Genomic DNA, 12,357 nt, shown 5'->3' with positions numbered 1-12,357 from the left:
CAGCTGTGCGATAATATTGCATGAGCGGCGGTTCAAAAAGCAAGGCTTTGATTGGCTCTCCCAGCACTGGGGGCATCATGTGTTTGGGTGGGTTCTAGTGTGTGGAACTGGCGATGGCCGAAATTAGGAGACAATTGGGAAAATTGAGGGGGAATTTAAAGCAAACCAACAAAGGAATGTGGCAGAATCCATATCATGAGACAATCGTACACCATTTAAGGACATTTGGTCCTCACAAAATGCTAAATACAAAGACCTCACACACACACGCACACACACATGTCTGGATATGCTCTGTTCCTCCCTGCTGAGTCACTCTTGTGAAGTCACTCCGGAAGTCTGAAGATATCTCGGCTACTTTCTCTCTTTTCGTGAGCTGCTGGTGTGAAGTTGAAGTCATTTGGACCATAAATGGGAAAATCCTCATCACATCTCGCACAGCTTCGGGACACGTATGACTGAAGCCCAGAAACGGAATTTTAAAGCATTGTTTTCCTAAACTCTACATTTCAGACATTCTTGAATGCTTAGCCCTCCCAGCCTTCCCTGTTCTGTTCTCGGTCTTCAGAAGAAGTATTTTCGTCAGTGATAAACACACACACACATCTCGTATCAGCAGGAGGAAATGGGTAGGGAGGTTGGGGGGGGAAAAGAGGTGTTTGAAACTTCAGGCATTGGGATTGAAGTGGAACATGATTGCTCAGAACTAGCTCTGATATCCGTACTAGCCTAATTTTAAAACCTTCAGTAGCTGATCTTTGGAATATCCGTACTTACGTACTTCTTAAACCTCCTTTGGTTGATCATTAGGGTACTTGGCTTTATGTCTGGTGGCAATACGTTTATGTTTATCTGCTCCAGAGATTCCCACAACTATGTCAGCAATGGGTGCAACTTAAAATAGCTGAATGCATTCATTAAAAGGGGTGTCCACAAACATTTGGACACACATTGTATCTCATTTTGCATTTACCAAAGCGGTTCTCTAAAGCAGAGGTTCTTAGGGACCCCCTGATGGTCCAGCGTTTGCGCTGTCCCTATATATTACAAGTTGGGTTGGAGCAAAAATCTGGACCGTCTAAGAACCACTGCTCCAAAGAACCATCGATTAAAGAACCAAAATGATCATATGCTTCCATCAGTTAGCATCTCACCATTTCGCACACATATGACCGCATCCTTAACATGTTGCACAGCTAAAAACAGCATAACCAGCAGTTCTGAAGCCTGAACTCTCTCTGTACATTTTCTTGTAGATAGCAGCCCACCCCAGTGTTGCCTTCAGCAGGCACTCGCTGTGAGGTATTATGGGAGGGGTATTATGGGAGTCTAGTGTTTACACAGATAAATAAGGCACAGCCTCCAGACCGCTGCTTATTTCTGGAACAGATCAGGTCGACAGAATCTCTGAACATATCTGTACCACGCCACCACTGAACCCTGATTCCACCGCTCATTTCCACTACTTCCCCTGAGACACGACTAAAAACGGTTCTCCACGCTGATATGGGCCAGTTCTTTTTTTCCTCTTTGGTTTCTTCCGTTCCTCCTGGGCCTTTGAGAAAGACCCAGAGTTTGCTGGCTAGCAAGATTGAACAGAGATAAGTTTGTACCTTGAGTTGACTCGGCTCAAATCAATAACGCTATAAGCGCAAGTCATTAGCTGTCCTCCATAAGCAGCAGTTTGAACAACGCTGTATCTCTCTCTCACCAACTTGATTCATAACCTGCATTGTTTTAACCCCAAATAATTAGCTAGCTGCTATGATTAGCAATACTAAGTCATCAGCAACCATGTTTTAACCCTAAATAATTAGCTAGCCTCTGTAATTAGCAACATTGACTCAATGGCAACCATGTTTCAACCCCAAATAATTAGCTAGCCTCTGTAATTAGCAACATTGACTCAATGGCAACCATATTTTAACCCCAAATAATTAGCTAGCTGCTATGATTAGCAATACTAAGTCAACTGCAACCATGTTTCAAACCCAAATAATTAGCTACCCTCTGTAATTAGCAACATTGACTCAATGGCAACCATGTTTCAACCCCAAATAATTAGCTACCCTCTGTAATTAGCAACATTGACTCAATGGCAACCATATTTTAACCCCAAATAATTAGCTAGCTGCTATGATTAGCAATACAAAGTCATCAGCAACCATGTTTCAACCCCAAATAATTAGCTACCCTCTACAATTAGCAACATTGGCTCAAAAGCTGCAGTCGTTTAACCACAAGTAATTAGCTAGACCCTTTAATTAGCAACATTAAACAATGCTAAATCTGTATCCTGTTTCAGCTTGACTTCATGTATACAAATAATGAGTAAATAATGAGCCTCCAGAATTACCAACATTAAAGCGTTAAATCTGTTATGTTTCAACCACAAAATGAGTTAGTCTCTATAATTAGCAACACTGAACAATGCTAACTCTGCATCTTGTTTCCATTGCCTGAAATTGCAACGATAGCCAGCCTCTGTAGTTAGCAACACTGAGCTATGCTAAATCTGTAGGTCAACTTGACTCAATGGTGATGTTTCAACCACAAAATAAGCTAGCCTCTATAATTAGCAGCACTGAACCGCGCTAAATCTGTAGAGTGTTTCAGCTTGACTCAGTGATAACAACGTTTAACCGCAAATAATTAGCTAGCCTCTGTAATTAGCACACTGACTCAATAGCCACAATGTTTTAAACATAAATAATTAGCTGGCCTCTGGCCTTCACAGCTAAACTACACCCACCGTCTCACCCACTGACTCAGTAGTGATAACATATCAGCTACTAAAAAATGAGCCAGGCTCTTTGCTTTACCGCTACACGACTCCCACCCTTCCCCAGGAGAATGTGAATGCAGGCAAACTGTTGCTGTGCTCGGCTACGTTAGTGTTGCGCCCCCCCCTCCATGGCCATGGGCCTCCACAATGCTGCAGTGTTGAGGGGCTGCAGAGTTCGGCGCGAGTGTGTGAACTGCCTGATTGTGTTTCAGGAGACGGGGTGAGGTAACAAGGTGAAGCCAGTAAAGGCGCGAGCTAGCACGCTAACAAACGTGGCCTTGTTCCAGCAGCCTGGGCCCCAGCCACTGGTTCCAGCTTTCAGGTGTTTCGGGTGGAGGTTTTGGACCTTATATGGGGAAACTTCTGATATTTTCAGTTGCCGTATTCTTACGGGGGTCCCGTTGCTTGGGTCCACATAAATCTTTTTGTTTCTCAGCATTGTTGTTACCATTCCCGAAGGCTTATCCCTCCCTTTTTTTTTTTTGGAAGAATGATTCACTACAGAATGAATTCTAGTCATTAGATGGAGGCACATAAATCTTCTATCAGCACTTGAGTCATCGAAGAAAGTAAAAGGAGACCACAGGACTGTCCAGAACTAGCCAGCTGGCTACTCGAACAGGGAGCGCACTGAACCGTCAGGGGTTTAGCTAGCCAGCCTTCCCAGCACTGCATCACATGATAGGGGGAGATGTAGTGGGGGGGGGTGTTGGCATTGACTAAACAGGGGAAAAAATGTATTGGGGGGGTTAAAATAAATAAATGTAATAAAAGCATCTCCATCTTGTAAATAAACCTGCTCCTCTTACGCTCTTCTGTTTCCCTCCTCAGCGATTCCTCTGCTGGAGTGTCCTCAGGGCTACAAGAGGTTCAACGGCACTCGCTGCATCGGTAAGAGTTCACTTTACCTTGAGAGTGTGTGTGTGTGTGAGTGTGAGAGAGTGTGTGTGTGAGTGTGAGAGAGTGTGTGCGCTGTTGGACAAGTCTTTTGTTTTCTCATCTTGAGCTGAATGAGCCTTAAAGGAATGAGTTGTCACCATCCAGAGAGCGTGAGAGAGAGAGAGAGAGTGTGTGTGTGAGTGCGAGAGAGAGTGCGAGAGAGAGAGAGATAGTGGGATTAGTCTGAAGCAGGCAGGAGTGTAAATAGCTTGTTTTCACAGGACATTAAGTGTGTGTGTGTGTGTTTGTGCGGTTCACCGTGCAGCAGGGAAATGTGTGAGGAGCCTTCTGTACACAGCGCCCCCTGGTGGGCCTCCAGCGTTGCTCTGGGCTGTTATATTTATATTCCCAGGCTGCCACTGCCTGTCCCCCCTGAGTTAACTCGAATCCATCAAACTGATAAGAGTCACCAGCTATCTGACTGATGTGTGCTGCTTAAGAAAGAGAGAGAGACAAAGGGATGGAGAGAGAGAGAGAGAGAGAGAGAGAGAGAGAGAGAGACTAGGAGAGAGAATAGGAGAGACAGGTGTCATGTTTGATAGATCTGTGTAATCTGAGTGGAGTTTTAGTATGATAGTAAGAGATGGCTCCAATGCATTAGAGCTGACAATCCTCCATCGTCATCCTCGCACCCTCATGCTGTGCCCTCGCTTACCACCAGACAAACACACACACACAGAGAGAGAGAGAGAGAGAGAGAGAGAGATGAAGGGGAAAGAAAAACAGAAGAAAAGGGGAGTATTGCTACTGCAACATCGCCCTCAGCTTCCGCTGCTGGTCCAGCACACGAATCTGCCACTTCCCTCAACTACTAAAACATGATTCTTTAAAAGTCTTCCTCCCTCAAACATGATGTCTGGATTTAGCACCTTTGGATTTGCACTAATGCTACCAGGCTAATGTAGCTAATGAGTAATAGAGGCCTAAATTAAGGCTGCCTGTTACATTAGACCCTTCTCACTCGCGCACTGTGTAAATAGCGTAAATACCAGCAGTAAAGGGCCTTCAGCGTTCCTAAATACCCCAGTAAATCAACCAGGTACTGGAGTTTCCACTCCATCCAGTTTAAAAAGCTTCAACTCCAGCTTTTCTTTTCATTTTCACCCATTTTCTCCCTAATTTGGGCCACCAGTTACCCAACCCGTACGTACTCCTCCCCCCACCTCCCATCACACATGATGCCCCCCGCAGTCAAGCCTCTCATCTTTAGAACTGTCGCTGATGCAGCATCACCAGGCAACCAACGCGCCTGGAGGGAAGCGCATACCCGCATACCCGGCTTCGATGCACCAGCAGCAAAGCGATGTGGGGAGAGAGCGCCATCTACCCACCCTAAAAAGAGCATGGCCAACTGTGCACTCTTTGGGGGGCCTCGACTGTCTATGGCTAGCAGCATGACCGGGATTGGAACCAGCGATCCTCTGGTCATAGTGACAGCGGCGTAGTCCGCTGCACCACTCGGGCCCCGTTATGTGTCATTTTTAAGGAGGCAGCCTTAAGTAAACGGAGAGAAATTCTACCGCTTCTACCGACTTGCTTCGTTTGGGGTAAGGGGAAAGATGAGTAAATTTACTTGGCCAGCAAAGTGTATCTGCTCTTACCCCTGAACACTTCATGCCGTCATCCGTCACAGCTAGCATGCTGGTGCAATGGCGTGGTTTTGCCTTTTGCTGACCGCATTGTGGCTCTGGCAAAAGGCCGGTTCTGAAACAGCGCATGCACTGTTACCCGTCACCACCGAACTGCTTGTCACTGTTTGCCAAACCCTGAGGCGAACCACAGCTAAAAGAGATTCAGGCTGGGCGAGGGAAGAGTGCCCAGCGTGTTACCAAACCTACGACTACTGCAGCTGGGGCAGGGGGGCGAAGCTCGGGCATCTAGACATGGGACTTCTGGAGAGTTCTGAAACAGTGGGAGCTTCATTATTAAATTATTATCTAATTATCTAATTATTAATTATCTCATTTATATTTAAAGAGCTCATATCATGGAATCGCCCTTCTTCTTTTTTAGGCGAGTAATCTTGTATAGAAGCATTGTTAAACATACAGTACTGTCATTTCACAGCTCACACAGTCTGCAAAAACAGCCTATTTAAACATGCATTGCTTTTGCAGTGTCACCAAATCACTAGATCTGCCTGTTCAGCCTACAGCAAGTCTGCACTGTCCTTTCACACTGAAGTTATAAAGGGGGGTTTCAGGCCTCACTGCTTTTTGAACAAGGTGCAGTACAGTACAGCACAGCCAGGCAGGACCGGGAGCATTTACATATGGGTCGTTTTAGAATTGAGGGTACATTTCGCACCTTCCAGATAAACCTTTTGTTTGTTTTTTTTGCTAAGAACAATCTTTACAGAGTCAGTTTTGAATAATAATACTAATTATAGTAGACTGTCACTATTAATACACGTTGGTGTGTATTTTAGGCACAATTATACACAAGTGGCTATCATCAGGGGCCCAAGCACAGCAAGCCATTGAGGAGCTGACAGATCCCAAGTAATGCCCAATGTTCTAGACCGGTCTTATTTGTAGAGGATGTGGGGTCTCAAAAAGAGATTCTTGAACTCATGAACTAAATAATTCCAAAAATTGAATTCCAATTCTAAATAAGTCTTTTATTTAGTCTTAAAATGCGCCAGAAGTTCCATGTTGGAAGTTTTCTCTGAGAAATGATGCTGCCAGACTCCGCTACAGGGGTTTGGTTTCTGAACTTTTCACCTTTCCACTGCTCATGAGTTTTCATGGTTGTTAAAAGGCAACAGTGCTTCCAAGCTTGCATAACTCAACCATTGTGCATTGTTTTTCAGACAATAAACTTTGTATATAATAAAAGTCCCATCATTTAGGAGGTCAACCTCTTGGTAAGTACTAAGGGAGTAAAAAACAGTAATGTTATTCATGTTATACATGGATTTCAAAGAAACAAAAATAATCAGCAAAAAGAAAATATGTAGAGTTATATAAGTTCTGATAAGTGCTGATATATGCCCATCTTTATCTATATAATGAACCTAGGTATTGTAAAACAAGGCTGAGGGCAGATAATTACACTCAAATATCTGTTTGATCTAACTGAGATTGAGAAGTGATCTTAGCAATTGATTTTCATATAGTCATCAGAACCCTGGGAAGTGTAAACCTCAGAAGTCACTGGAAAATCATCAGTTGGGATTGGTAGGTTCAGTTTGTGGGCTTACAGGAACTGCTAAAGTCAGGTATTTATGAATGTAGTCTTTGTAGTTGCAGAGCTAATATGGATTCATGTTGGGTATGTAAATTCAGATGTAAAATTTCAAAAATTACTTACAGCCAGAGAAACTTCTGAACTACTTGTTGAACTTGGGGAACTCACAGAGCTGTAACCCTCTGCTTGCCTAATAATATGACTAGTTATTTTATTGCCATTAATAATAGTAATAATAATAATAGTTATTAATATAATAATAATAAGAAGAAGAATAACATAATATTTCCTTTTTGGCATAAAACCTCATATGAAACTGTGGTTTTGTCTTTGCATCATCAATTCATGTTATCTAGGGAACACAGCAGTGCTGCACGATATTAGGAAAAAAAACACATTGCGATATTTTGTTGTTCTATGATATATATTTTGATATTTAAAAATGCAGGAATTTTTGCCAGATCTTCAGAAGTCAGTGATCAACAAGTCATGTTATTAATAATGCACTATGTGTAAATGGAAACTGAGAACCGTGCAATTTTTTCTTTTTTATCAACAAGCTGAAGCATGATGTTGAATTTAATTTGACATTGCATGTCCTGCGATGCCAATATTGCACATTCATATCAAACATTGCAATGTCGATGCTGAAACGATATATTGTGCAGCCCTATAACCCAGTTTTGAAAAATGTTAGATTGGCGATTTCACAAAGCTTATTTTACTAGCTTGTGTTCTCAACTCCTCTTTAACCAGCTAGCATAAACACAGCCTATGCTAACGTAGCTGCTTCCCAGGTATACAGTACGTTCTTGCCATTACCCTCAACCCAGTTACAGTCTTAGAACGCCATTGGCATCTCAAGACGCCCCTTTCCTTCCCCGTCCTTTAGGGGCAATTTGATGTGTTTACTAATAGTCCGGAGTTGCCTTTAAAGGCTGTTGTAAGGCTAGGTCGCTCCGAGCATAATGCTGACTGTAATGGAGCATGTTTTCCAGGAGTAAATGGAAGGGGAAATGGGTCTAAGAGACGTTCCAGTGCACTCAAACCTGCTTCTGATTCAGTTCTATCCTCCGGCGCCTTGATCCTCAACAGTTTCCCCTGTGTTAGTCAGTGCTTAGTCTTTTCACAAGGCCATTTGGATCTCATTTCCATATTTTGTCTGTTGGATGCAGGTTTACGATTTATGTCCGCCTGACTTAGTACATCTGTGCCCAGCGGAGAAACTGGAAAGGAAACAAATGTTAAGCTGTTTGGAAGAGACAGGAATGACTGCATGTGAATGACTCGGGAATATGCATGAAGTGACTCTTGCATAAAGTAACATTTCTGTTGTGTGCGTTGTTCACAGAGCCAAAATGGACTGACCACTCGCAGGCGAAGCCAATCGCGTTGATTATCCTCTGTCGACTGACGGAGTTTGTCCCAGCACCAGACATCATATGGATGTTGCCTTTTGGGCTAAATCTGGCTGGCCTGGCGTGGTCTTTATTTAGCCCAAAAAGAGACGTTGAAAACTGGGCTGTGTTTTGTTTTGGTCTGATTTGGTCCAAATTAGCCCTAATATAGCCCTGAAAAGTAGTCCTTCCGAACATAATCGCTGCTGTTCAAAAGCTTAGCATATTGATGTCTTGGAAAAGAAAGAGACGCTGCAGTCGCCGCCCAGTGCAGTGTGAACACAGGCCAGGGGGAACCAAGCAATGGGGTTGTTGGTAGCGGGACATCGCGATAAGTTTAAGGCTGTTCCTGAAGTTGTCGCGTAGAAGTCTAGACGTAGACGTAGAGTAAATCTTGAGTGACTTCGGCAAGGATCAAATCACTATGCCCAGATGGCAGGGCTTGAGGGGAGCCTACTGACAGTGGTTGAGAAGGAACAAACCACTAACTGGTTACGTTTACCTTTGGGTACTTGAGGTTACTAGCATTACACAGGGGAGCCAATGTAGTGTTGGGAGTCTTGCCCAAGGCCTTATTTGCGTGGCCAAGCACATAGTCACTCAGACCGGGAGTCGAACCCCAGTCTCCCACATGGTGTGGTAGCTTACTGGCAGGTTGTGGTGTTGTGTTCTTCGAGCGGTGTAAGAAGGTCGCCCTGGTCGTCCCATCTTCTGTTCAGACTGGAAGGCTTTGCAAGAAGAGACCAAGCCAGTGATGGGATTATGAGGATCTGAGCAGTGCTTTCCTGGGAAACCTTGGTTCCAGTACTTATGTGGGCATCAGTTTGACATGTGCCACCTACCTTAACATTCTGACAGACCAGGTTAAGCCCCTTCTTGACCATAATACTCTCCAGTGGCAGTTGACCAGGACCAGGCCGCATTGCACATGATGTCCGGGAACATGAGGGCCATCATGTGCCCTGGCCTCCAGATTCCCCAGCTCTCAAGCCAATCGAGCATCTGTGGGATGTGCTCGCGCCTTGGTGCCAGATATCACGGGGGACCTTCAGAGGTCTTCTATAGTCCATGCCATGGTGGGTCGTTGCTGGTTTGGCAACCGACAACATATTAGGCAGATGTTTTGGCTCATGTGTGTTTAGATTCCTGGTTCGTTCTTTCAGGCCTAGACAAATTGAGTGTGGTTGTAAACCACAGGGCGTTGTGTCTTACACACAGTGAGACCCCCATACACACACACACACACAGCACACTCCACACTCTCTCATTCATTACTTTGTTCCGATTGACGCCCACCTCCTTACTTATTATTGCATCAAGACTCTCCTTTGCCCTCTCCACCCACCCTCCCCAAACCCACACACCCACAGATTGGCTGTGCAGTGAGTGCTTAGCTCACTCGCTCGCCCTCTCTCGCTCTCTTCCCTTTCGGCGCTGAGGTTTTTATGGCTCATTACAGTGTCAGAGTTTTGATTGACAGCTGCTGTGGGTGTGTCGTGTGGAGCTGGGCTGCAGATGGTGGAGCAGCTGGAGGAGTGGGTGTCCGTGCCTCTGCGGCTCTGGCTTGTGCCTCGCACCAGGAACACATTAGCATGCTGTTGGATAGGAGGGATGTGTGGGTTTGTGTGTGAGCAATGAGGAACGTCATTCCAGCGCAGGTCCTCACACTCCTAACAGCGCAGTGGAGACAACATCAGTGTATAACATCACTGTGAACTCTGTGACCGAAGTGTGTGTGTGTGTGTGTGTGTGTGTGTGTGTGTGTGTGTGTGTGTGTGGTAGCATATACACTCATCATAGACGTGCATGCCATGGCAATCTTGAGCTTTCAGTGATTACCGTTCACTGTTCTTATTTTTCTGGAGCTTCTGGACCGGTCAGCTCTAACCATTTTCCACTTTGTCAAGAGAACCTACACCATAGACACATGAGCATCAGAACCGGACCTTCGAGCAGTATAAAGAAGGTCGTCCTGGTCTTGCGAGTCCCATTTTCTGTTCAGACAGATGGCAGACTGGAAGGCTCTGCAAGAAGACGCCAAGCCAGTGATGGAATTATGAGGATCTGGGCAGTGCTTTGCTGGGAAACCTTGGTTCCAGTACTTATGTGGCCATCAGTTTGACATGTGCCACCTACCTTAACATTCTGACAGACCAGGTTAAACCCAATAGCAGAAGTCTCTTTACTTCCTTTTAGTGATCATGATGGACTTCAGCTCACTGGATGTGCCAACACACAGTCCAAGGAGCTCAGTGCAGATCTGACGAGGATGATTCCATTCCTTTTACCTCTGGAGTCGGATGTCTGAGCTGGGAATGACGGCCCAGCCGAGTCGAGTGCAGTCCGGTTAAACATTCAGATAATTGTACACCATTTTAGAAGATCTCCAAAAAACATGGATGGACAATCCTGTACCAATGTTTTTTTTTTTTATGGTGAACCTGACCAAAATTAGTCTCACCTTTTATGCCCCAGGTTAGTATTGTTAGCATTGTCCCAGGTTAGCATTGTTAGTGATACTAATTGATGACAACAATGGCCATCTTGGATTTTGCACTCTGGGTTGGTGAGGCTATCTCGACTTTCCAAGTCTTCGCTACTTTTGCAGTGGTCTGGAAGAACATCAGGCCCTCAGCTGTGACACTCAGTTGAGAGGGAACCGGTTTGGATGGTCAGGAATAACCCAATAACCACCAAGGCACAGGCCTACCATTAAGCTCTTGGAATGGCTTTCCCAAAGTTCCGACCTTAACTATGTGGACTGTGATTTTTCCAGATGTGCCATGTCGGAAATCTTCGTTTATGAATGAGTGGAGATGCCAGATGACCCTGATGATGCTGATGTTGTATATAGATACTGTAAGCACTGCTGTCTTCTGACCCTGTGTTTTTTACCCCAGACATCAATGAGTGCCAGCTGCAGGGAGTGTGTCCTAATGGGAACTGCATCAACACCATGGGCAGCTACAGGTGCCTGTGTAAGCCTGGCTTTATACCAGACGCCACCCTGACCGCCTGCTACCGTGAGTTCATCTCTACTCCTCTCTACTCCCCTCTTCTCTTCTCTACTCTCCTTTTCTCTTCTCTTCTCTGCTCTTCTCTACTCTACGCTTCTCCTCTCTACTCTTCTCAACTCTTCTCCTCTCTACTCTTCCCCTCTGTACTCTTCTTTACTCTTCTCCTCTCCTCTCTACTCCTCTCTTCTCTACTCTTCTCCTCTCCTCTCTACTCCTCTCTTCTCTACTCTTCTCCACTCTACTCTTCTCTTCTCCTCTCTACTCTTCTCTACTTCTCTTTTCTCTACTCTTCTCTTCTCCTCTCCTTCTCTTCACCCCTTGTCTCTTCTCTTCTCATTTCACGTCTCTTTTTAATGTTTATCTTCTTTTCATTAGTCTTCTCTCTTTTATTCTTATCTCTTCTCTTCATTTCTCTGCACTTCTCGTTTTTCTTCTTTTCTTCTCACTCCTCCTTCTTCTCCTCCCTACTCTTCTCTCCTGTCCTTTTTCCCTCCCTCTCTGCCTGATGCCAGTCAGCTGGTGAGAGAAGTTCTCACACTGACTGCCTTTTTTTCCCCCACCTGCAGTTTTCATGCTTGCTGTTAATGAAATAATTATTGCATTATAGAAAGATGTACATGTAAACACACACCTGCTCGTGCACACAGGCACACCGTGCCTTACTGAGAGCATCTGGCTCCTTCCCTCCTCATCACGTTTGAGTGTGTTGAAAAAGCTGCCATGTAGAGGTGGTGCTTTGGAGCTCGCAGCCACTACAAACGCTAACAGATGATTGTGGCGCGCCAGCCTGAATCATTGGAGTGCAGGAATCTCCTGTGTGAGAAGCAAATACTCTTTCACAGAGCAGTCACAGAGACGCCCGCTCTCTGCACGAACACACACACACACGGAGAGACACACACACACACACAGCAGTAACCTGAGTACTCTCCGTGTCTCTCTGATGAATATTAAACGCAGCAGATGTTATATCTCCGTTGAAGAGTGTTTTGGAAGTGCCAGATGACAGTTTTGGAACAGGCTGCCGTGA

The 12,357-nt window shown here is 45.0% G+C and overlaps 1 protein-coding gene across 7 annotated transcripts in view; it reads left to right on the top strand.

Moving 5' to 3' along the window:
* ltbp1 (latent transforming growth factor beta binding protein 1) overlaps positions 1 to 12,357 on the top strand; it is a 133,592-nt gene that overhangs the window by 68,428 nt on the left and 52,807 nt on the right. For all 7 annotated transcript variants that reach the window (XM_072689976.1, XM_072689973.1, XM_072689978.1 and 4 more), the window contains exons 9-10: positions 3,617 to 3,676; positions 11,211 to 11,333. In XM_072689976.1, the coding sequence (XP_072546077.1) occupies positions 3,617 to 3,676; positions 11,211 to 11,333 (183 nt within the window). The remainder of the gene's footprint in view (positions 1 to 3,616; positions 3,677 to 11,210; positions 11,334 to 12,357) is intronic.

This window comes from Salminus brasiliensis, chromosome 10 (genome assembly GCF_030463535.1).
Source record: "Salminus brasiliensis chromosome 10, fSalBra1.hap2, whole genome shotgun sequence".
Lineage (NCBI taxonomy): Eukaryota > Metazoa > Chordata > Actinopteri > Characiformes > Bryconidae > Salminus > Salminus brasiliensis.
The sequence above is the reverse complement of the archived record's forward strand: the minus strand, read 5'-3'. Positions and strand labels throughout refer to the sequence as shown.